The sequence below is a fragment of the Thalia democratica genome, chromosome 4 (assembly GCF_965202585.1).
Source record: "Thalia democratica chromosome 4, ktThaDemo2.hap1.1, whole genome shotgun sequence".
NCBI classification, from domain to species: Eukaryota; Metazoa; Chordata; class Thaliacea; order Salpida; family Salpidae; genus Thalia; species Thalia democratica.
The window spans coordinates 59222860-59250152 of record NC_139168.1 but is presented as its reverse complement, the minus strand read 5'-3'; the positions used below and the strand labels follow the sequence as shown (position 1 = coordinate 59250152).

At 25.5% G+C, this 27293-nt stretch overlaps 1 protein-coding gene across 3 annotated transcripts; it reads right to left on the bottom strand.

The window, feature by feature from the left end:
• Positions 1–27293, bottom strand: LOC145833744 (AP-2 complex subunit alpha-2-like). Of its 3 annotated transcripts, XM_082940911.1 has the most exons (25): positions 27202–27293; positions 26038–26106; positions 22792–22934; positions 21554–21747; positions 20746–20875; positions 19908–20039; positions 18412–18490; positions 16663–16813; positions 14830–14998; positions 13721–13858; positions 13291–13473; positions 12998–13055; positions 12254–12420; positions 11830–12018; positions 11468–11497; positions 9725–9814; positions 8522–8655; positions 7866–7928; positions 5086–5168; positions 4063–4154; positions 2719–2837; positions 2383–2505; positions 1841–1917; positions 1285–1412; positions 1–747 (listed from the first exon to the last, which is right to left on the bottom strand). In XM_082940911.1, the coding sequence occupies exons 1-25, from the start codon at positions 27269–27271 to the stop codon at positions 670–672; spliced, it is 2889 nt and encodes a 962-aa protein (XP_082797037.1). In that variant the 5' UTR covers positions 27272–27293; the 3' UTR covers positions 1–669. The 3 variants fall into 3 exon arrangements, with proteins under 3 accessions (XP_082797037.1, XP_082797039.1, XP_082797038.1); XM_082940913.1 differs by lacking the exon at positions 7866–7928; XM_082940912.1 differs by lacking the exon at positions 11468–11497.

Genomic DNA, 27293 nt, shown 5'->3' with positions numbered 1-27293 from the left:
TATTGAAAATGGTTGCAACTAAAATATGAAAAAAGTACAATAAATCAAACCAGCATATTAGGAAGCTTACACGCAAAATGATCGTGATCAAAGTGTAATAAATATCAAACGTGTATTAAAGAAAAAGAAAGTAACAATTATTTTAAGGTTGTAAACCCTTTTATTTTTTCTTGATAGATAACAATTAAAACTCTACGTCTGAAGTTAAAATTCAAGTATTTTCTATTAAAACATACATTTGAAATAAATTAAATGGCACAAAAAAAAAATAGGTAAAAGAAAACTATTTTGTATTTTTTGAAACCACCAAGCTTTATCATTATTAACTTTTCTATTGCACTACTATTATTATAACCATACTTGTAAAATAAACTCACAATTTTTAGTAGTCACCAACACTAAATTTCAGAAAAAAACACAGAAGGTTTAACTTATAGAAGCATTGTACTAATGAAATTCAATTGAAAATAGTTAATAAAAAAGTGACAAGTATATTTTAAGAAAAACATAACGATTACAAGATAAATAAAAAACAATCATTTTATAAAAACATAACAACTTTTAAGATCTGTCATCAAAGCCTGAAAGTAGCTACTTATTAGAAAATTTTTAGCCGTCAAAAGCAGCAAGTTTGTCGTTGCTATGTAAGGGGAATGTTGGATTGTTGCGTCACAACTGTTTTTCCAGCAGGCTGCAGAATAATGTGGAAAGCTGAGAGTTGTTGCTGCGAACCGTCAGTCTGTATCTCTGTTGCACGAAAAAAAATATTTTTCACATATTTTTTCAATAATATATGTTTTATATACACAAATGTTTTTTAAAGGCATTTAAAGTGCTCTTGAGTAAAGTAATATGATTTTTAAATGCAAAAATTGTTAACAAATTATCAAACATTTTTAATAGAGTTATAATTACTTTTATATTGACTTCTATTAAACTTAAAGCAAATAATAAACATTTAAATACTGAAACACAATATAATATGGTTTTTTAATTAAAATATGTTAACATAAAAAATATTAAGTACATTGGTTTCCATATGTAAGAATATGCACAACTTTTTAAAGTACAACAATTACTAATAAAAGTATAATGTAAAATGTTTGTATACATATTAGATATTTAAGTTTTATTATCAATGACATTTTATTTCACAATAATCGAGCTTTAAATTTTCCGATTAAATTCTAACGTTAATAAACCTTAAGAATAAACTAAAATAAGAACTCATAAAAAAATACGTTAAGTAAAAAGTTTAGAAGTTTTAAACTCAGCAAAACTCACATTTGATTTCTTATCCGGCTCAAGTCTCAACAGACATCCTATTTGTTGAGACTTCATTTTCACGATACCGGCTCCTACTGAATTATCTGGGTTCGGATCGACCCCCGTTAAATTCGATAGTCCAAATCCTGGAATCAAATTACATAAATCCATTTTCTTACACTTTAAGTACTTATATTTTATTCGTTCAATTTAAAAATACTGAGAATATTTTTTAACTTTTCTTACTTTATACAAATGATAATGCAAATAAAAATACTAAACATCTAACACACTTAAAACTTTCAATTACTTAAAGTTAAAACTTTATAACCTCAAAAAATTTATATTTGAACTTTTGTTAATTATTTTAAACAACAGACTAAAACTAGTTATTTTTTAGGTTATTTAAATACTTGGAAGCAAATAAATTACCTTGATTAAGCTTGTGTATATAAAAAGTATGTTCACATAACTTATTTTACGAGAGAAAGTAAACAATCATTTTAGTTTAAACAAAATGTAATAAAATTTACTACTGAACAAGTAAATAAAGATATAAAAATATAAAAAATACCTGTAATTTTACTGGCACTATTTTCAATACTAATCTGAGATTTACAGTCGAATATTTTCTGGCATTCTTGAGTAGGTCTGCGAAACAAAGTGAACAAATAAAACAGCTTTAATTATCAACTTAACTTTGATTTAAATGCTGTTTATAGTTATCGAAGAAGGTTTTGTAAAACTAGTTATTGTGTAAACTGTTATTTCAATATTAGGAAAAATTAACAATGTATTTTTTTTAGATAATTGAATTTTGATAAAGTTTTTTTAGTGGAATTAAATAACCTCAAATATACTTTATAACATAAAACATGTATCAACTTCAACTAATTCTAAAATAAAGCAAATGAGGATAAAGTTTAGAGTAACAATTTGTTTACCTTGTTTTAATTTTATACATAATTTTTTAAATACGTTACTTTATTATAGAAATGTATTAAACAATCATTCAAAAAACTTTAGCAAAAAATTAAGTAATAAGTAAAGTTGTTTTTATATTACACACTGATTTTTGTAATTGAAGATTAAACAATAGTCCAACAATCAACTAACGCTCCGAGTTGCTTCCATCTTGTGAAGAAGTCGTTAGAGCTCATTTCAACAGGTTGCAGAAACTTGTTTATCAGTATTGGAAGCTTCACTTTTATCGACTGAGGGACTCCACCTTGTTTGAAACTATAAATAAAAACATTAATGTTAATTAAACTTTGAAACTAGTATGTTTTAAAACCACCTAGTTTTGCGCGGGAAACCCACTAACTTAAAAACAAAGCAGGCTTTCAAACAAAATTTTGTAAGCTTTGTAAAAACAACCCAGCACTTGTAAAAAGCTTTAAGTTGTACGTTAGTATTAAAAGTATTTCTTAATTAAATTCAAAACAAAATTACCTCACATGAAGCTCCGGATAGTCTTCAAACATTTGCTGGCACTCGAGATTAATAAAGTACTTTACTTGTTCATTGCCAAACACGCGATTCGGTGCTTCTTGGAAAACAGTCCATGTCAACTGTCGATTAAAATTAAACAGTTTGAAATGCAACAGGTTAAAATTTATAAAGTTAAAGCACTTTTTACTTTGAAAACATTTTAGGTAAATTCACGTAAGATCCATGCATAAAAGCACGTTAGTAATAAAATAAGTTTCTTTATTATATAAGCTCGTCTTGATGGATCACTATAGCTTTTAGCTCTTGCTTATGTCAAATGCTGCTTTTAAATTATGTGTTTGTTTACAAAAAATAAAAGCAAGTACTACAGTTTATTAAACTGTACTTATTCATAAATTCTACATTCGATTATAAAAAAATGATAAATATTTTCACAATACTAGATAGCTGTTATTTTCACCATATTTATGTTCAGACAGAATACTTTGGAGTTAAAAAGCAAAAAAATACTTAACATTATTTGCATTTTCATAGCTTCATATTGACCAGTATAAGTTATAGCAGGTTAAATTTGTGAAACAAAACTCTAAAAATTGTTTCAGAAATAACTGTAGCATGTTTAAATTATAAATTTTAAATTAGTAATTATTTAAAAAATAAAACAATTTACAAAAACTATGATAATAATGTTTAGTACTAAGCATTATTTTTTTGATGATATATTTATTTATTTTATATACACCTAGATACTACTAAACTTTTTATTATACTTAAGCTTTTGAAACATTAATTAAATTAAACCAAATAAGATTTATAAATGAAAACTTCAATTTGTTTTAAATAACTAAAAAACTTAAACATATAGGATTTAAGTATTAAAAAACATAAAATAAGTTATACTGTTTTATAAACTAATAAAAATGAATTAAGTTATAAAAAATCATTTTACAATAAAAATACTTTTCAATTTCTACAGACAGAAAAGATGTTTGAAGCAATCGAAACTTTTTGTATTGATCTTATTGATTTCAGTGGCGGCTTAACGAAAAACTTTAGTTGAAATTTCAATGGCTTTTGCAAAACACAAATGTTTAAATCAACAAATTCACTCGCTTAAACAAAGTTTTCAAATTTTTATAAATAAAATAAATACTAACTATTAAAATTTATCTAAAATGTAACGTTTGTTAAATAATACTAAATAATACTAGATTATGTTTCAAAATAATTAGTATTAACTGAAACTTGAATAAGATTCGAAAATGTCTTATATTTTCCAATACTTTTAGTTTTAAGTTAGCAATAGACATTTTCTTAAAATAATTTAATTATATTTTTCAATACCTTGTCTACCAAGGTAGGCCCAAGAACAATTTTCGTGGAAAACTCTGTCAATTCTGCTGTTGTGTTGTTTCCGAAAAATATTCCGACCCTACCTATGAATGAAGACCATGGTTTACAGAAGTAATGTTGAATTTTTATTTAATTTAGTTTAAAATATATTAAATACTTTCTTTAAATAAATATTGTACAACTTGTAATAATATTATTATTATGTTATATCTTAAAATTATTTTGTATCAAGAAAACATGTTTAGTTTTTAAAAAGCACTAAGGGCATAGGGGGTCCACTTTGATTTTTACAAGTGGATCTTAAATTATATAGTTTTATCTGAGCTATCAGACATTTTTAACCACTTAAAAAAATTTAAAGTATTTTTTAAGATATGAGCAATCAAAGTCGGTGACCTCAATAGGTTCCTTATGGAAATCGCAAACTAAAAATTAAAAAAAAAACATTTCACTAAAAATCTATCTCCTCCTTCATTTTTTAAGAAATCTTCTTCAAACTTTTACAGAAAGTGTGTTACTAAATTTTAAAGAGATTGAATGCAGGAATTTTTTTAATTTTGAAAAATAAAATTTTTATGAAAAAAAAACCACCTATTTTTTTTTGTTTTTTTTATGTAAAATTTTTAATTTTTAATATTTTAAAAATTCCAACATTCAAAGTCTTCTAAATTACAAAAGGAACGTTTCCTGAAAGTTTGAGGTCTCTAGCCCATAAAATGAAGGAGGAGATAGGTTTTTAGTGATTTTTTAAATTTCCGAGAAAATTGACCCCGAAAAATTTGCGGTCCATACGTTTGTATCGGAAACTTTTTATAAAAATTACAATATCTCAGAAATTAAATGAGATTTTTTAATTCTATAAAAACTGGCTTGTAGTTTTTACTTTAAGCTTTCATTTAAGATACAATTTTATTTTTGTCGGACCCCCCCCCCCCCTATGCCCTTAATTCATAAAAAAACCGTTGTACATTAAAACTTAAAGTCGGTTATAAATAAATCATGCTATAAACCAACCGAAGTGTTCTTTATACTCGCACTTAAGTCCGATTTGTAAGCTCGAATTTTCATACAAAACTCCACTATTTTTGAACAAGAATCTGTTTGAAAAATTAAAAAAATAAATTTTCAAGAAGTTAAAGTCTAAATATGAAAGTGTTGTTAAGAATATTAAAAATATAATTTTAAACCGGACTTATTTACTTAGCAGCTGTTGAGCATTTTTTGCAGTTAACTTTATTAATAACTATATTTCTATTGTAAATTTATACAGCTGTTAAGTAAATGTAGCGCAAACTTTATGTCTGACAAAAACAGAATAATGCATATTTTTTTAAATCATTAAAAACATTAAAAAACAAAAAAGCTTCACTGCAATCGTATTTATTTTATAAAAACTTATTTTAAGTTATTTTCAAAAATTATTATAACAATGTAAAATTGTATGAATTGAATACTAATAAAAAAAAAACTGCAGAAGTTTAATTTAATATAGAAACTGAACAGTTTAATTTATATGCATTTAAATCAAAACTTTGTTTTTTATCGATTTTATAACAACTCGCTTCTTAAAAAGTTCTTCATTAGCTAATTCAAGATTAATACTGGAAGTATTGATCTAGGCTACAACACTGTGATTAAAAGACAATACAAAGTACAGTAACCTCACGTATCTTTAAGCACTCGTGAAGTTACGCACTCTCGTTTAGTTACGCATTTTAGAATTCTAAAAAAATCAAAAAATTTTTTTTTAATATTGCACAAATTAGGTTTATTGTATATTTTTAATTTAAAATATGTTTTTTAATGCTAACTAACCTCTCTATATCTTTAGACTTTGTAAACTTATGTTCCTAGCTAATTGATAAACATTAATTATACCTCATTAATTCTAATTTTGGTAACGATAAGAGACTATATTAAAATTCTGAAAGAAGTATGACTAAGTTAAATAATGAAAGTATAATGAAATAATGAGAGTTTAAAATACAAATAAATAATAAACCACTTTTGCCCTATATATAAATAACACCATTGTAAAAAGTCATTTGCTTAATTATAAATTGAATTTGCTAAGTAGAATAGAATATAAATGTTAAGTATCAAATAAGTCACATATAAATTAAGATAAAATCTATTGATACATATGTTGGTAGAATAAAGGTAGATTACTGTATAATTTTTTTTTTTTTTAATTATTTTATATAAATTTATATCCTGTTTTTCTAATAAATGTATAGTTTTATCTTTTGTTTCCATATTTATAAATAAAGTAAACGAATTATTAAAAGTGGGAAAGTGCCCAGTCTGCTTTTAACTAGAAGCAATTTAAAAAAAACAGCCATTATAGTAAGTATATTTGGTACCTCTCGTATCTTTACGATCTCTTGTATCTTTACGCATTTTTTCTGTGGACACAATGTGCGTAAATAAGCGAGAGGTTACTGTAAAACAAAAACAACGGAATGTTTTAAGCAGGGACTTGGTTTTAGTTTTATATACGTACTGCACACTTGTTAAAACTAAGTATAGATAATGAAAATATAATTTTAAAGTTAGTTATAAGTATTTTTCAACTACTTTAATATTAAAAATCAGATAATTTTTTTGAAATACATAACCAATACACCTTCGTTGGGATAACTACTAACTTATATAACATATTGTTTTTTCAACTTTTTAGTTATTAGACTACGATGGTAAATCAACATATCGGTGGTTATCGTGTTTAAAAATAACAGATTGTAAAACATAATAAAACAAATTTTTCATTATTATTAACTCAACAGTTTAGAGTTTTTTAGGATGAAAATCGTTAGCTGCTATTTCAAAACTTTATAAAAGAACTGAATATTATTTTGTACATTATAAATGTTTTTTTTTTTTAATTGAAGCAGCAAATTAAAAAATAATTACATTTGAGTGAATTTTTAGAATTGTACTATCTTCTACCCTGATACTTACGTAAACAAGCTTACTTATATTAACTTTCTAATAATTCATTTTAGTGCTCATTTTATTGGTAAAATCTTACCAACTCTTTCACAAGATTAATTTTGTTAGTAAAAATGTACACTACCAGTATTCCGAAAGAGGCAAAAACGCCCCTTTTTTTGGGCGATTTCAGTAAGTCGGGGCAATAACTTGTAAGGCGGCTAACTAACACTAGATATTCTGGGTTTTAAAATGAAGAGTAAAAAAATCTCGGTACATTTCACGGGAAATTCGAAACTTCTGGGGCTTGTAATAAAGAGTTTTAAAATGGGGCGATAACTAAAAGGTAGCAACAAATAACTTACAGTAGATATTCTTGGATATGTATTGAATGAAACCTTAGGTATAGATTACAGGAAATTTAAAACTTATACTAATATTCTGAGGTTTGTAATTAGTGGTTGCAATATTTTTTTACTGAAGAAGGGGCCAATTATAAAAGAAGTTTGGAAAACCCTGTAATACACCTTTGAGAGCTCAAAGGACAATTTTTAAGCTGAATCATTTACATTCATATCTCAAAAGTTAGGATCTTGCTGGATCTGATCTTTTAATTAGAACTCCTTTTTTAATATTATTAAATTGCAAATACTAAACTAATAAATAAATTTATAATAAATTTAAATTTACCGATATTAAGCAAATATTACAATTAGCCACCTTAAATTAGACATCAACAAATCAATTAACTACGCCAATATTACATGATCAGAGTAATATAGTTCTACCACCAACTGTACCCATACAAATTACAACGACAAACAACTACATTTAACATGTAGTTTCATGCTACAGTATCTCACTTCTCAGTAGCATCATCGTTATTTTCTTCAGCGGTGGTCTCCACCAAATCCTCAGGTTCTTTGCTATTCAGTTATCAGTTAAATTTTTATAAGACATTTTACTAGTGACCTTTATTTTCTACTAATTATTTTTAATAAGACTAATTACAATATCTGAAAAGGTGTTTTTTTAATTATTACGACTGATTTCCGTCGTATGGACACAACTTAATACACAATGCCACAATAAGTAGGGTAACATTTTAAACTTATTTACTTTCCTAAACAAGTGGCAACTAACTTTATTTTAAATAATGTATGAGCTGTGTGAATTTGAGATACTCTTTTAAATTTTCATCAACTTTAAACTCAAATGGTTTTTATGTACTACACTTTAATGTTTAATCTATAATTGAGTTTTAAAAAGTATTAGTATTGGTATAATTAAAGTATTTTACATTAAAAATTATTTTCAACTTAAATTAAAATAGTAGGTATTGACAATTTTTACTCTTAAGAAAGGAAACTTGAATAGTTCGTAGTCAAGAATTTTAAATTCTACAAGGATATTCTCGTTTTAATCATATCCTTTTAAATAAAAAGTTGAATAAAAGACAGAGTAATAAGCATTGATTGCATTGTAACCATTAAATAATTTTAACAAACGCAAAACTGACGTGCTCATGTTAAATTCAGCGACTTGAGGGGTTGAATCGCCGAGCATATCGAACAGAAGATCATTTTTGGGAGCTTCAGGTTCCTGGGGAACTCCTAATCCCAACAGATCCACGGATGCTGGTTCCTTTTCGGGCTGATATTGTTTGTTTTGTTGTTAATTTCAAATAAACATCTGATTTAATAAAATTGTTATAGTTGTATGGTAAAGTTAAATGTACAAACAATTTCATTTGGCTTCTAAGTAAAGCTTGCTTTACTTAATATAAGGCTATCGGGGGTTTTACAGGCTGTAATTAAATTGTACAGTCTCACCTTTGCTATCAAACACATTTTTTTCCGCTTAACAAAATTAAAAATGTAACTTTGAGTGTGTTCCTTGTGAAAGGCATTAATTAACTAAAATTGCAAAAAAAATAATTCTCTAAAAATATTTTTCTTCTTTAATTTTTTACCAAATCTATTTAATTATACACATTAAGTTTATTGAAAGTGTCTTTTAAATTTAAAAAAAAAACGTTTTATCCAAAAAACTTCTTTTTTATTAAAGTTACTAACTTTAAAACATTTCTAAAACTGTAACACTAAAATATTTTAAATGTTTTTAATAATTCTTGAAAATTTAAATTTTTTTATCAAAAAACAAATAGAAACATATTTAGCAAAATTATAAACTTTCTTAAAATTTGACAACGAAAAATATTTTGTTGAAGGGTTTGTATCGGAAACTTTTTACAAAAGATATATATCTCATAAAAGTGTTTTTTTTAATTTTTCTATTTTATCAAAAAAACTACCCGTACTTAAAGCTTTAATACAAGATCCTTTTTTTTTCATGCCCTTAATACACCTACTCTCTTAACACGTTTAAACTCTTGTGAGTGAATAAAAGATACTTAAACACTACTATTGTTCAAGTATATTTTTAAAAGAAATTAAAAAGAGTATAAAAATATTATATGTATATGTTTCGAAATGATTGACACTCAATAATATTTCTTTTGGAGTACTTTGTATATATTTTTAAACACTTTAGTGTTTAAAGTACATAATTAATTATCGAAAAATTTTTGAACCTAGTTTATCTATTTTACAGAACAAAATTATTTAACACTAAACTTAATGATTAAAGCTTGTTAAACTTATTTGTACGTTTTATGATTTTAAAATATAGTACTAAAAGAACATGGTGTGAACAATCCAACCTGTGCAACCTCAGCAAGCGTGGGTTTCTCGCCATTTGATTTGCTTATCGACGGTGATTGGGGTTTCTCTGAGTCAGCTTTTTCCAAGTTCTGTTAGTTTATTATTTTCAAAATTTGAAAAAAGCTTTTTTATTTTACAAAGACAAATCGGAATTGTTTGCCATTTCTAATATAATTTATTTAAAAAAAAAATATTAATAATTATTTTTTCTAAATACAGTTAATTTGATAGTGTTTTAAGATAAAATTAAACCCAAAATGATACTTTACTATTGAAAGTCTATTCGATTTTAAACAAAACAAACTTAGTAAGTTTTTGGAGTAAAAATCTATACTGAAAAATAATTAGAACAAGTTTTTGTTATATAAAAAGTTATTTTTGAATTTTAGTTTGAAGTTATAATTAAAACAGTGCAATCAAAGCAGAGAAAGGCACAGAAAAACTCTATTGTTTCCTGTTGTTATTAAAAAATTATTGTTTAAAAAGTCAGAACAGCAGTAACTACTGTGCAACAATTGTTGAAGCTCTGTTAAGGCTATCCAATTACAATAAAATCGTATACCAAACTAGAAAAAAAACTTATACAGATAAGATTAAAACTAATACTTTTATCAAGAACTTTATTAAATATTTCTGCTGAATTGTAGCAATTAATTGTGGAGACTTTAAGACATTAAAAAATGTTGAAAATTAAACAAAAGTAGTAAGAAACATGCTCAAACTGAAGTGTTCAATACTTGAGTATTTTATAGTAAATCATATTTAAAACATTATTAAAACTCAATAAAAATAAATTGTTAAGTGTTAAAAATTCTAACCCACATTATTTTATCAGAAAGTTAAAACGTCTAAGGTATTATAGAACTATTAGACAAAATTTATATATAAAACTAAACTTTCTATATAAAAAATACTATAAATATTCAAAATTAGAGTTAAGAATTTTTTTTTTTTTTTTATTAAATTGTTACACCACTTTATTTTTCGTTTCAGTCTTCAAAAAAAAACTTAAATGCTTCTTGACTATTTAACAAAATAAAGAATATTACACCAACAAAAACTAAGGTTATTAAACAAAACTGAGTACAAATAAACATATTTTTATTAATACATTTTCATAAACTTATGTATTCAAACAGAAGCTTTTTTTTGGTTTATCATAAAGGCAACTAGTTTGATAGTGTAAATTAGAAAATCTTAATTATGTTTACAATAACAATAATATGTGAAAACTTAAGTTCATCAGAAAAAACAAAGCATTCAGATTTCAAAATAAGTATCGTTATATTATAGATTAGTTGTGTATAAAAAAAATAAAACAAATAATTTCAAAAAAATAAGCAGTAGTTATGTTTATTTAAGAAACTATTGAGTTAAACACTTTTATAAATCTAACTACTGTTCAAATAATTCTCTTCTTTCTGTATTAAAAAAGTAGCACAGATTAGATGAAAAATTAAGTAAAAGTTAAAAAAAGTTTTTTTACATGTAAACTTCCAAACCTTATACTGCTTTTAATGCAAAGTTAGATGTTAGTAACAGGTTGATAAATTTTTAATGTGGTTTGTTGCTTGAATTAACAACAGAGTGATACACTTTTATACTATTTATTTTTTCATTTCAAATAATGTTAACAAAGTAAAAAAATGCATATATCAGTATGTTAATATTTCAAATCCATTACTTAATCAAGCTATTACTTAATATTTGCATTACTTTTCATGCAAATATAAAATATTTACCTCTGCATGTTTCCTTACGCCTTGGAATAGCTGTAAAGTCATGATACTTTCGTTTCATAGTAACGTATGTGAGTTTGAATATCATTGTTTTTAAAAACTTGGATACAAATCAAACTTAAAATTACGTTTAAACTAATGAGCATCTTTGATATTTTACTTCTACAAATTCAAACTAGCAACAATAACAATATTTAATTACAGATAAATTCTTCACATATACATAAGTTCAAACTTAAGTAAAACAAGCTATCAAATTTAAATACAATTGTACAAATTTCAAAAACTCAGTAAATTCTAAAAACCAGTCATCGATTCATTGGAGTTTCTTACAAATTTATGTAAATCAACGAAAACCGCATTACCGTGCTGGGCTTCTTCTTCTTAAGTTTGGCCAGTATGGAGCTTTCCCTCTCGGTGAACGGAGGCATCTCTTCGAGAACGGTGGCAAGCACATCCGGGGACGTTATGGTGGAAAGCTGGGAATACTCAAGCGCTCGTTGCTGCAACTCGACGTCGGCGTTCTTCAGCTGATTGTCGTTTTTCAGCACATTCTGATGTTATTATTCGGTTGGTGTGATCAGCTTTTAACATAAAATTTAACACCCACTTTTACATGCGTTATTTAAAAACTCGATAGTACTTTTCTTAATAATAAATATATAGCTTCAAAATAACATTATACAACAAATTAATTAAAAACAAATGATCTTGCAATACCCATACTATAAGCATTTATAAAAAATGATGCGAAACACAGCATCTTAAATTTTAAGCAACAAGTCGAACCTGCACAGTTGGTTTGATTTCAGGGAAGAGGTTGATGAACTTTATGTAAGTTGAGAGGAGAAGAGCTCGAGTGGAGGCGGAACACAAGTGGAATTTCGAATGCAGAAGTTTGAACTGAATGAGCGGCGACGATCGCTGATCACCGGCTATCAAGTTGCCAAACTCGCCTGTGAAATATCAAATGTTGAAATTTATGTATACACACCATAGTGAATAGCAAAAAGTTATCAACTAAAATGAACCCTCTGACACCTCCATGCTATTAAGTTAAATAGCATTTAAAGTGCAAAATCAATCTAATCAGTAACATTAATAAACTATTTAATATTTTAAGGAGCAGTATAGTCACTTAACAGAAATGAGTATACACTTGTTTTTTATAAGTAATTTAAAATAGATTTAGCAACTAACGTTTGGAATCGTGACGTAGGTAGCACGTAAACAAAATGCAATTTAGCTTTTTCGAAAAATTCAGCGTAAAAGTACATTATAATGTTTTATGTGTTTTATTTTACTTGTTTGTTTTAGTAAGAGTTACTAATTCTTCTTAAATAAACTTATTGATTTTTACAAAAAGTTGTTGCCTTTTTTTTACTTAAGTATGTTTTATGTCACAATTACAATATCCTTAATGCAAAAACTTCTATATTTATAAACTTTTAAATCGAAACACGTCTATATTTAATATAAACAAAATTATATAGCATCATAATACTATTAATCATATGTAGAAAAACCACAAACCTAAAATATATCCTCCAACTTTCACCATGTTTTCGTGGCATGCAGGCGCTTGCAAATTCTTCATAAAAACATTACAAGTTATTGAGTTTTATAAAAAATTTAAACTACTAACAGCTCTTACTCAATTGTCTGTAGCAAATTTTAAACTCATTATTTCTTAAAATATAAAATCAGCTGCACTAAAATAACAAACAAAAAGTCTTCAAGCTTTGCTTCTTTCAAGAAAAAAAAAGATTTTCTAATTCAATTTAGAATTTCAAACATTATCATAAGTATTAAAAAAATCTGCTTACTTCAAATACAGTCTTGGCAGCGTACCCCTGCGCATCATCCCTGTTGATGACAATTTGTATGACTCGGTGCCACACTTCTTCACTCACGTAATCACCAGCCACTCTTATCAACTGCAGTATGGTATCCACGTACCACGTGTAATCACAAGCGTACTTCTCCGACAATATCGCCACTTTCAACACCTGTTTTTTATTTTGAATTTTGAACAAACTTTTGTAATAAAATATATTTCTTTAACAAAAGGAAACAAACAAAAATGTAGATTTATATGTTTAAACTTTTAGTTCAACATTTTTTTTCAGTATTCTTAAAAAATATATTTACTTAAAGTAAGTATTTAGTAACTTATAATTTACTCACTGAAACAAGTCGTTGTTGTTAAACTGTAATGATATACTTTAGTTTAACAAAAATTGTTATGCAACGAACCATTTCCTCACGGATTGCGTAGTCAGCAGTTTTGAGATATTTCAGCATCTCAGCAACGATTTCCTCCGCATTTGTTTTGTCGCACATGGCATACAATAAATCAACCGCACGTTGGCGCACTGACACGTCTCTCTCCGTCTACAACATTAAAAAAAAAAATAAAACTGCATCACAGTCATCTTATATTTAAAAAAAATACTAATATTCTTTTTAAAACATATACTGCTTTAACTTATAGCAATTGTTTTATAGTAGGGGTGGGCAACGTACGGCCCGCGGGCCGGATCCGGCCCGCAGAGTGGAATTGACCGGCCCCCAACCGTTTTTTAAATTTGAATAAGATCCGGCCCGAAAATGAAAATGACCGGCCCGCGAGCGAAGTGACAGGCCCGCAAAGGGTCAATATTATAAAACTTTGTATCATATTTTTTGAAAACAAAACTGTAAGAATTTGACTTAAAAAAAAATTCTAAAAAATGACTTTATAATTTAATGTGTACCAATAGATACACCATTTTGTCCTAATATTTTGTGTTGTTCTAACTTAGTTTGAATATATTTTTGTCACATTACCTCAAGCAAAGTATTTTTTAAGTACGATATTTTATATACGTAGTACGTACTCTTGACAATTACAATGTCTATTATATTTATAGTTATTATTTGAACATGTGACATGTCTCAATCTACATCTTAAGCTGTTAGACTTGAAAAAGTTTTGTGAATTTAAAGAATCAAAAAAGTGATCAACTGCATCTATAAAATTAGATTCTTGCCGGATCCAAAACTTTTATTTAAACTAGAATCTGACCGGATCCGGATCTCGATTTAAAATTAGTATCTAGTCGGGTTCGGATCTAAAAAGTCATCATTCGGTTAGATCCGGATACCGGATCCGGTAAATAGCTAATTCGAGATGCTCCGGCCCGCAAATGACAAATTTTTTTGGATCCGGCCCGTTGTGTAAAAAACGTTGCCCAACCCTATTTTATAGTAACCAAAATGTTATCAAAATATTTTCACGACATCAAGTTAATAGTTTTAAATTTATCTACACGTGTGTTTAACTTCAAAACAAAAAAGCAATTTGGGCCGATGGTTAAACAAACCTTTAAGGCGTTTATGACAGTTTCACGGTGCTTTTTCACAGCGTCTGATGAAAACTCGCTGTTGGCAAGCAAGCACATGGACTCGAGTGCCAAGTACCTCAAGTTTGTTTCTCGGTGCGAGAGAAATTGACCGAGCTGATTGCAAGCTCTTATCAGAAGGTTCGGTTCACTGTTTGAAATAAGATAGTGTTTTGTAAAGTTAAATCTTTAACTTCACTGTTAAGTGTATTTAGATATTGAGTTAAACTATAAAAAGACATTAAAATTATTAAGGGCATTGGGGGGTCACAATTCGATCTTATTTTATATAGTTTTTACTAAGCTACAAGATGCTTTGTACGGATTTTAAAAATTCAAAATAGTTTTCGAGATATAGCTGGTCAAAGTCGGAGGCAACAATAGGTTCCTTATGGGAGGCGAAAACTAAAAAAGCGAATAACTAGAAATCACTAAAAATATATCTTCTAAAAAATGTTTTTTTTTTGTTTTTTTATATAATTTTTTTCTTTTTTATATTTTTTTAATTTTTTTTTCTGATAAAATTTTCTGAATATATCAAGGAACACTTTCTAAAAATCTGAGGTAGTTATCTCAAAAAACGTAGGAGAAGATAGATTTTTAGTGAAATAGTCTATTTTTGCCGTATTAGTTTGAGCCTCCCATAAGAAACCTATTGTAGCCTCCAACTTTGACCGGCTATATCTCAAAAGTTATTTTGAATTTTTTTAATCTGTAAAAAGCATCTTGTAGCTTAGTTAAAACTATATAAAATAAGATCAAATTGTGAAAAAAAGTGTTTAGTAACAATCTATTAATAAACATATCTTTACTTTAGTTTTACCTCTAAATCTCTAAATTTTGTATTTATTTTAATTTATTCATACGTCATAATTTAAAGTTATTTTTTAAGTTCACTTAACGAAAAATTTTTCAAATTTCATTTATAATTTATCACTTGACAATGAAACTCGTATAGTTTTGAAAAGCTTTGTGTAATAAAATATAAAACAAAATGAGTAATCTATTGATATTAAGTTGCAAATGGTATATAAATACGTTCAAAAACCTTCCTATAATAGTACTTAAAAGACTTTATTTTTACTTTAAAAAAAATTACTTTATTTTTTAATGTTTGAAGAAAATAATCAAATTAATATACATTTCAGATATAAACAGACCTTAAAATGTATTTAGAAACCATTTTACTGCAAGACACAAGACTTTTTCCATAATAAATTTTACAATTTAAGCGTTTTTAAACAATTTAAGCAAATTAATAAATAATTCAAACAATTTAAGCGTTTTCGGAACTCACAAAGTCCCTCATCAAAAATACTAAAAAATCACAAATTAACTAAAAACAATAAAAATAAAGTGAAACTAAACACTTAATAAAAAACACAATCAATTAAAACGAAAAGTAATAAACAAAAATTTATTTCTTAAACAAAAAACCAATTAAAACAAAATGGATTATTTAAACATATTAATAGTAACTCTTGAGTCTTGATCCTTTACAGGACCAAGCTAATTATTCAAATTTGGTTGAAGTTTTTTTAATTAGTAAAGCTTTTGTAGATAATAGATCATTATAAGAACTGGACGTTTTAATGATTTCAAAAAAACTATAAATGTTGTTATAATTTGTACAATATGCACAGTTCTCAATATGTTTAAATACTGCACTATAAGTTGGAGTCACATTCTTTTTGATTCTTACGAAAAATTAATATAATTATAATATAGTTATAATGGAAAAAGTCTTGCAATAAAATTGTGTTTAAATACTATGCATTTAAAATAACACTTTATTTAATATTTTTAAATTCTAACCTGTCAATATGAATAATGAGATTGATGGCTTCGAACAGCACAGCATTTTTCGCGTTTGAATGCTGAACTTTCTTGGACTTTGGAGGTTCCTGACATTTGTTGAGAATCGTTTCAAGACACTCGATTAACCGAGCTCTAACTGCTGGCTCCTCTGTATTTTATATAGAAAATATTAGTTAGCTATCAATTTTAATAAAAAACAGGATTATACGTTTAACTGCATATATTCTGTAATTCTCAAAAGCTGTATAAAACATTATAAGTTATCAATTAAGAAATGCAAGTGTGTACAAGATTTAGGACTAAAAACTACTTGAGTTGATGAAACGTCTAATGATTCAAGATATAGAAAACTAACTCATTTATAAGTATAGATATATTTGAAATTTGGAAGCAAATAAAAGAAGTAAGCATAAAAGTGAAAACTTTTATTATTACTATAAAAGTTACTATAGAATAAACAAGTACAAAATGATTTAACTTTAATCAGTCTCTAACATGACTTATACAGTAATTAAAAAATTTTACTTCAATTAACAATAAAAAACTAGTGAGACCAAATTTTTCAAATGCTTAAGCTTTTTTTGAGTGAACTACCTTAAAAATATATAATCAACTAATTTAACTAATGTTTTTCAGAGTTGAAATTAGTATTTTATCATTGTTTCAAAGTAATTTAAAACTATGGTCAACCTTATCCTTTTCGAAGCAATTAGGTAACCAATTACAGTATATGATATTTTAATACTGATAAAACAAAGTAAAATTCAATTTGATACAACTATATGTTTTGACTTATTGTATAATCTATTTAAATATGCTCTTTACCCAGGAAACTAAGTAATTTTTCATTGTAACTACAAATAATTTCATATTTTTATTAATAAAAAATAAAAAACTTTGAGTTTATTTAACTGGCTCATTTAGAGACTTGAGACATTTTAAAAAAAGTGCTTTTTCATATCAATTTATACTTCTTTAATCTGAAGTGCACAAAGTTAACTTTCCAGTAATTTATTATGCTCAGTTTATAAAAGGGCCTAAGACCACAAGTTTATACAATAAATAAAAATAGATTACAGAAGATCGAACAAAAAACTTAAATAAGCAGGTTCAAATAAAATAAAAGCTGTAACATAAATAGACCAACAAGTAAAGCAACTAGTTTGTTTACTACAGTTAACTTTAATGTTTTTTCAATAAAATAACATAAACATAATTTTTATACGTCAGCTATGATTATAACATTGTTTAAGACTTAAGTAAAATAAAAAGTTCAAACTTATATTTTGACTCTAAAACTTATTACATTCAAAAAAATTCATTTGTACAGAATTATTAATGAATTAAATTTTCAAAAAATATATTGTATATATTAGAGAATATCCACTTTTAAAGTAATATTTTTATAAAAAATCAAAACGAAAATAAATCAACTATTTGTATGTATTTAGAATGAATAGTTTGAACGCAGTCTGCCTTTTTTATATAAGAAGTTGGACAGCTTTGAATAATTTGAACATACAGTGAAATTACCTTTGTAAAAAAAACCATAGAAAAAAGCTGTTGTGTTTGTTTTTAAAGAGTTGAGACAGTTTTTTTCGATGTTTTTTAAACCAACATCATTGTATACTTATATGCATTTGTAGATATGAAGCAGCAAAAATCTTTAAAAAGCTTATAATAATTAAATAAATACTGGGTAGAGCAGAGAAACAATCAAGCGAATTAGTAATTAAGCAAACATACCCGGCACTGGGTAACATTGAAGTAGCTTGAGTAACTTCACGCTCAGCCAAGGTGCGGGAACAAAATAGTAGCTGTAATCCTGTTTGTTGTTGTTTGTGAAAATTAATTTTTACAAATATTAACATAAAAAAATTCAATGCTCATCATTACATTTAAAGTGACAACTTTTAACTATATGATATTGAAAAAGAGATAAGTCATTAGATAATATTTTTCAATAATGTTGAAAATAATTTACAGCTATACAGCTTGAATAACTAAAGCAACATATAATTATTAGAATTTGATTTATATATTAGCAAATGATAATTGAAAAGTGAATAAATATTCGAATCGTATTTTTCTTAGGTTTTTAAAATAAAGTTTTACATACTTACAGCATAATATAAAAAAGGTATATTTAAATCTTAAGTATTAGTTTTATGACTTTTCTAAAATTAAACGTTAACAAGAATTTTAAATTTGTAGTAAATATTTATTTAATATCTTCCGTAATGAAACCAAACAGACTAGTTTACAACAATTTGTCTCAACAAAATAACTTTTCAAAAAAAAATTTTACCACTTTACTTTAATAACTACATCTTGATAAATATTTTTAAACAATAATAAAACCGTGAAACTATTTAAACTTTTTGCTATTACCGGTTTTAATTTGCCATTGAGAACAAATTGATAATAAATTATAGCTTTTTCAGATATTAATCATACTTTAAAGCTAAGGCGATACTTTTATTGATACAACCAAAAGAATAATTATGTATCTTAAACTGGTGCAAGATTAAACCGAGTTTTATAGTTTTTATAACTAAAGTTAGCTTAAGTTCTTAAGCTTATTGATAAGCTAAAATTTTAATTATAAACTTTATTATTATTATACTGTTTATTGTGCAATGTTGGACTCAGGCATCAAAACCTGAGCCACTTAAACAGGACACACAAAAAAAAAAAAAATTATTATTATGATCACAAAGTTTTTCTAAACATATGTGCTATAGTAAAAACTAAAACTGCAAATCAGTGAACTAACAGTTATAAATATTACAATAACGAAATAAGTTTTAATTTGATATAGTTGAAAAGTTATACTACAAATTTGTGTAAAAAAACTTTTAAATGTATAAATTAAAAAATTAGCACTACAAGCTATAATCAAGCTATATTTCAAAAATACAATTAATAAAGCATTTTTGTAGAAAAATTAAACCTTTTATAATACTAAATACACAAATATAAATTTAAAAGTTATGAGTAAGAAATGCAGCAATTTTGCTTATTTAAATAACCTTCATTTTATTAAAAAGTTAAATATGGTAGAAAATAATTATACACTTGGCAGCAAAAAAAATTACTGAACATACAAACAATTTACAAGCTTTAATAAAAGCTTATTGTTAGAAAAAAGGTTCCAAAAGAATATTTTTCACCTCAAACTTCCCATAAAAATATAAGTAATCAAATAAAATCTATAACTTAGGTGGCCAACTTCAGGTTACCTGCAAATCGGTGTAGGCCGAAGTGACAATTCTTGACAATCTGCTGACGGCAAGAGCGACGCATCCCTTGTATTCTGCAGGAGAATGTTGCGCCAGTGCTCTTATCAAGCTGGCTGCCGATGTTACTACTCCCTGTGTGTTTAATTTCATAACTATTGTAATTGAATTATTATTTAAATGAAAAGTTTTTGCTCAACTGTTTAAATGCATAAATCAGGACGCAAAAACTTTTACTTTGATGATAATTAATAGTTTTTTCCGGTGCATAATTTATTTAAAAAACATAACAGAATACATTTCATTTTCTTTAAATTTATTTTAGTACTTTCATTTCTATTTTAAACTTCAGTATGATTTTATTTCAATTTATATTCATTCCAATTTAGTAAGAAACTATTTCTGATGAGCCTTACTACGAAAGTACTAAAATAAATTTAAAGAAAATGAAATGTATTCTGTTATATTTTTTAAATATGATATTTAATAAAAAAGTACAGCTCGTAATTTTAATCACAATTTATAGTAGTGGAAATCAATCTTTCTAAACTAATAAAAAATTCAGGATAGTTCGCAAATAAAAGTTAAAAATAGTCTTTCAAATCATTTTTAAAAATATAACAATTTTTCATAAATCGAATTATACGTCGAAACTGTTATAGAGTAGATTAAAGTAAAGTAAAAATTTAAGACTGTACCAATTAGTAGTTTTTTTTTTTAAACTATTTAATGTCAGCACTTTTTGTATTTAATTTTACTAAAAATTACAATATTCTTTAGTTTGAAAAAACGAGTTCGTAAATAAAACAGGTCTAAAATTTTTAATTTGCTTGAAACTGACCATGTGATGATCGTTGAGCAGATGTATGACCCTGGATGCCCAATCGGCGTAAGTCATCGATTCCTTGCTTGTTCTGAACAGCCTCAGCAAGCACAATGCTGCCGACTGCTTCACTGACTCGTTTGCTTGCCTGTGCATTTATAAGACGTTTGTCAAACATTATCAACTTTAATCTTTTTTTTTTTCATATTGTAATTTTTATTTATTCTTAGTTACGTTCTCCTTTTAAAAAATCTTTTTGTATAGCTTATGTAAGTGTACACAATTATAACTTTAAACCTAGTATACTACTTACTCTTACTATATACCCAAACGCAAACATTGAAATCCTTCTCTAAAGTAATCCTTAAAAATATGTGTTTAATAAAGGAATAGTGAAAATTTTAATTATATTTTTAAAAATAAGAAACTTGTAGAAATTTTAAACACAGAGTATATGTTTTACAGTTTATTTGTAGTTTTCAAATAGTTTGAACTACTATATTATTTCATTTACTTTTATCACAAATAAACTTCCTAAACCAAGTTTCTATTTCAAAAAAGTTCAATTTTGATTAACTATGCTTTTCCAGTTTAGTTTTAATGAAATGTTTAGAATTAAAGTAAAATAGCATAATGTTCTTTTAATATAAAAAAACTTACACGTTTATAAAAGTCATAAAACTTTTGTACTGAACAAAAAATAATGTCTTGTGGTTAACACCAACTTGTATATAAACAAAATTACTATGAACAAAGTATTTCATACCTCATTGATGGTATCAAATATGTATAACTGAAGTTTCTTTTATACGAGCGTAAAACTAACGGTGAAACTATGAGCTTGGGAACTTCGGGAGCAAAAGCTTCTGCCATGTCGAGAGAGCCGATGTTGGCAATGCAGTGGAGTGCCAAGTTGACGTGAACCGGCTTGGAAGATGAGAGGTCGTTCTTCATGTTCTGCACTATCAGCTTCATCAAGTCGCTTCGTGCGTTCACCATCACCGATATGAACAAGTAGCCCTGAAATTATTTTGTACTCGAATTGTTGCAAATTGATTTATATATAGATCATATTGAAAAAAATAATTGGTAAAAAGTTTAATTTTATGTATTAGTATAGTTTTGAAACATTTAAATTATTATAATTTAATAACGTGATTGAACTTTATCAGCCATAATTAGAGGTCATTTTTTAGACTTGTTAAATTTATCTAAAATAAATATTGTTTTACACTCACGGAGCCTTATTTTATTTTAGTACAGCTTAATTAGAAACATCAATAGAGAATTTCTAAATCGTTACCACTCTTTAAGACAAAAATTGCCTGAACGACCAAAAACTCAAATTTAAAGTTTATTTGTTAAAGTTTAATTGTTAAGCCCAAATTTATTAAACCTCAAATTATTTTTTGTTTTTTTGGGGCAACAATTTTAAGATTAGTGTGCACAGTAGTGTGGATATAATTTAATTTATACCTTTGACGTAATTAACATGTTTAAATATATGCATAACCAGTATATTTCAATCGAAACAGTTTTATTATATTTAAGTTTAGGTGGCCGCAAGGCAAAAAACTCTAACAATTTAAAATAAACTCTGTAGAACTAACAAAGTGTAAGAGTATAAAATAAACTAACTAAAAAAGATCTAAATATCTAAATTAAATAAATTTAAACTCATTTGAAATTTAACAAAAACTAGCATGAGTATATGAAAAAAAAACTATCCTGAGTAAGCCCAATTTTGTATATATATCTCAATAAAATTCAAACTAGTCTGATAGTGTGGCAACCCTATGTAACTTATTAATATTTATCTATTTATTACTATTATCAGCAACATTTTCAAGTTGGCTTGTTAAAAGAAAAAAAAATCACTCTTAAAGTACTTTAAACAAAAAACGGTTTATAAGACAAATATGGAACTATTAGTTTGTACAAAGGTTTAAAATATCTAAATTATTTGTTATATCAACGACTATAATTAAACAAAAAATTTAAACTTAAATTACTTATTGCAATTAAATACAAACTAAAAAATCATGTAAAAGACTTAGAGCTAACAATTTGCTTCTCAGTGTATCTGTTGGAGCTTAAAAGGTTTACAGCTTCAATGTGACCAAAGTCAATATCGTGACCGAGCAAGAAAATAAACAGAAGCTTGCAAACATACTTCTTCTTGCTGTATCCGTCTAACGTTTTGTCTCCTGTAAATTTTTAGTTTTACTTTAACAATATACGCACTATTACTACAGATATTAAATATTTACAAATTTAATAACCATTAAATTTAAATTTTATAAAATTGTTTAAACTAGCAATGCTTTTTAACAATGTTAGATTCTCATTAATTTCTAAGTTTAGTTAGTTTTGTATTTACCTGATTCAGCTGAAATTTATAAACAAATATCTAAAAAATTTGTGTGCCTTTGGGGCAATAATGTTAAAACTAGTTCGCATTATGTACATTAGTGTGCATATAATGTATTTAAGTAAAAACTAAAAAATATTTGACGTAAAATAATTAAACATAATCAGTGCTGTTAAATCATCTATTGTCTAGTGTATACTTCTTGTTCTTATCCTAATTAATTTAATGAGTACTACGAACTACAATTATATATTTATCTAATTAATTTTTTGTAGAAATAATGTTATTTACTATAAATTTACTATAAGTTTAAGTAAGTAGCAACATGGTTGTGACGAAAAAACTTTTAAAAAACTACAACAATATTTTTGTACATAAAAAAGAAGTTTTTCAATAACTATGCTGCCTAATAATGCTCAAATATTCTATTTATCTAAGATTTTAGTACGTTTAAAAAGTATGTAAACATCCTTTTGACTTACTTTAAACATTTGTAAATCTACAAACATGATTTATTTTACATTTTTTTTTTAATATGATGTTTAACTAAACTAGTTTGTTATAAAAAACTTTGAACATCATTTATTTATATGGATATAAAATATTAATTTAATTTCAAATTTATACTATACTTGTTAAATTGTTTCAAATAGAGCCAATAAGAATATTTTTAAACTAAAGTAAGTTTACTTGTATAGATGAAAAAAAAAATAACTATTCATAATTTAAATTTATTAAAAAAATTATATGGTCATAATTCTACTTAATTTATCTAATAGTAAATCAACTAACAAGCAGAATATTATTAAAAACTTTTCTTAAAATGTTTTTGGAAAACATAAGTGTAGCTTGTATGTCAACTTCTCATACTTTAAAGAATTGTTTTAAAATGTAATAAACATATAATACTGGCTAATTCATTTGATAAAGGGAAACTCTTAAGTTAGTACTTCGCTTTGCTAAATAAGAATAAGAAGAAAAACATAAACCAATCCTATAATGTAGTTTTTAAAGTAAATGTTAAAAAAAATGTTTGTATACTTTTTAAAAAAGCGGCAAAATGATTTAAAAAATATATATATAAAACTTATTTTTTTACTAGTCTAAAATATTGTTCAGGGTTACCAAATTTTTTTGAGAAACTTCTTCCAGATTTTTAAAAGTACACGCTTTTGGGTCTATTTTTAGTTTAAAGCTAAGTTTAAGGTTAAAAACTGTGTTAAGTAGCATAAGAACAATGTAAAAATACTGTGAAGCTACTTTGAATGTGTTTTTTAATAATAAAAAAATTTAATGAAGACAAAAAATTTGTATCTATATTATTATTTTTATTATTATTACATTGTTTATTGTACAATGTTGGACTCAGGCATCAATACCTGAGCCACTTAAACAGAACACAGATTAAGCAGAATAAAAATAAAATACATTTATATTCAATTAAAAACAAACATAAACAAAGCATTAAACAAAGTTAAATTATAAAAATCTCATTAATAAGTTTAAACTTATTTGCTTGGTATAAAAGGCGATAACTTAGTACATACAATGACATTTGTACAAAACTATCAAATATTAATTAATATGGTAGATTTTTCGTGTCAACTAAAATTTTACTATTTAACATGTAAAAAATGTTTAAAGTTCCAGGTTTTTTAGTGATTTTTGTTCAAAACTAAGTTTTTTTTTTTCAAAATTTATCAAATTCCAGGTTTTTCCAGATTTTTTTTAGCCTAAATTGTCAAACTTCAGGTTTTTCCAGGATTCCAGGTTTTTTGGCAACCCTGATTGTTACATTTTCTATACAAAACTTTATTTAATAAAAGTTTAGCAAAAAATATATCATTACAAAAACATACATACTAAGATATGCAGTGCATTAAACATAAAACTAGCGAATAGAAATAAAACTTAAATTCATTCTATTATAAATAATATTTTTAACCATTTTAAAGAAGTTTATAAATTTCAAACAGTTTGGTAAACGGTAATTTAGATTCAAAAAATCCTTAAAATTTTTGTGTATTTTATCAAATAAATAATGTTAAAACTACTTTATTTTATTTGATATAACTATTAGTTTGCATGGCTCTATAACTTTTTAAAAATATTCATTTTTTAATACTTCTTACAATTGTAAACTATTTTAAAATACAAATATTACAGAATTTGTCTTATTTACAAAAATAGGGCTGCCACTCTTTAAAACGGTCCTTAATATATGTTAAATCAAATTAGTCTAAACTATTGTGAGTTTGTGTGCAAATTGAAAAAAAAATAGTAAGAGCCAAAAACATAAACTCAGGCCAGAAAAAAGTTACTATCAATCAAGCTTGAATCATGAAAAATGATTTAAATTAAAAAAGACCTAATACTTAAAATGAAACTGTAGTTTTTAAGAAAAAAAATTAAGTCATAAAATCTAGCTTAAGATTTCTGAAAATCCAAACTAGCCTGAAATTTAAAAAAAAAAAGCAAATATATAAAGTTTTTGAAATATAACCTGAAAAAATTTCTAACTAACCAAAGTTGGCCTGATTTTTTTTAACTTTAAACTGAATTAATGGCAACTTTGTAAAAGATTTTTATTTTATTTGTTATTAAATTTGAGATTACAAGATATGTCTGCTTAAAAGAATTACATACAGTAAAAAATTAAAAATCATTAGAACTCCAACAACACATTTATATTTTTCAAATCTATATTTTTCATCAAATACAGAAGTTGATAGAGACTAATTTTTGAATACAAAACAAAATTTTAAGAAGAAACTAAAGTATACTATTTTATTAAGAATTACAAAAAAACAATACTTATTTTATAAATAGCTAAGAATTAAAAAATTACTTTTAAATTATTAGTTAGTATAAAATATTGTACCTAACTTTAAAGTTATTTATAACCCAAAACAAAAAATATTCAAGTTTTCTAAACATACCCTTAAATTTTGATCTTATGTTAGCAAGTTCTTTGTTTATTCTTCTACTTTCTGCTTCTTTACTTTTACCTGTTTATTAAAATCACGTGAGTAATCTCTAACTATATTAAAAATTACTGATCTTAATATGTATAAATAAAATTTTAGGTAATTAAATAAAGACTACTGAAAAAACTTAGAAACAAAGTATCTGTTTGTTGTAACTTGGCGTTCAAAATATAATTATAACTAAACATTCACTGGTAAGACAAACTTTGTTTGATACATTTAGCTAGAGGTGGGAAACTTTTATAGTCAGCAGGTCAAATTTACCAGAAGAAATCTTTTACCGGTAGGACTTACCAGGTAGCCTTAACAAGTCACTTATTTTTGTAAAATAGTACAATAAAAACTAGAATATCTCTTTAAGTAAAATTACAATGAAACAATCATTTATTAAAGACAAAAAATCAAATTAAGTGAGAACTTTAAAACTTTTTCATTTAAAATTTAAATGTTATTTGATTTGCAAAAGATGTTTTCAAGCTAAAAAATACATTGTAAATGATTTCTTTTGGCAGTTCAAATCTGGTCAGCAGGATGTTATCCTACTCTAAGCAGAAATGTCAACATTTTTTTCTCTTAGTAATTTATTAAAAATGACACTTTTATTTCAGTAACGTATAAATGTAGCTGTACAAATGCACAAACTAGTATATATTTATTTTTTAGTTGTTTTTTAACTCTAAAGATATCATTATACACTCAATTAAAACTAGATTAAAAAATAAAGGAAGTGTTCTTATCAATTTTAAAAGTTTTAGTTATCTTAGGGTAAAAAATATGTTTATTACAATATTGATAAACAAAAAAATAAAATGATTAATTCTAAAATTAAAGAGCTTAACTAGAACTTAGAGACTTCTTTTAAACAACAAAATTTATATTTTTAAATAATATTATATCTTACAAATTGTTTAGTGTACAGCAATGATTAAAGCTTAAAGTTTACTTATTTGATCATTGCCTTGTGTAAAACATAATGTAAAAAAATAAACGCTAATATAACTTTTTATATATTATATAGATAAAATTAATTTTGAAGTAATATTAAAACACGTTATAACTAAACTGTTTTCAAAATCTTTAAAAAAAAATTTTATTTAATATTTCTCAAAAACTTACAGTTTCTTATGTCAGATATAAAAACAGCCAGACCCCTCATGGCATCATTTCTTGAAGTTACATTTGGCATTTTTATTTAATTTTATAGTCCT

Coding starts and splice junctions, on each gene's coding strand:
- LOC145833744 (XM_082940911.1), bottom strand. CDS start 27,271: ATGCCAAATGTAACTTCAAGAAATGATGCCATGAGGGGTCTGGCTGTT. Junction 13,474..13,720: donor ACGCAATCCGTGAGGAAATG/GTTCGTTGCATA, acceptor AATAAAAAACAG/GTGTTGAAAGTGGCGATATT. Junction 12,019..12,253: donor AAATCAAACCAACTGTGCAG/GTTCGACTTGTT, acceptor TAATAACATCAG/AATGTGCTGAAAAACGACAA.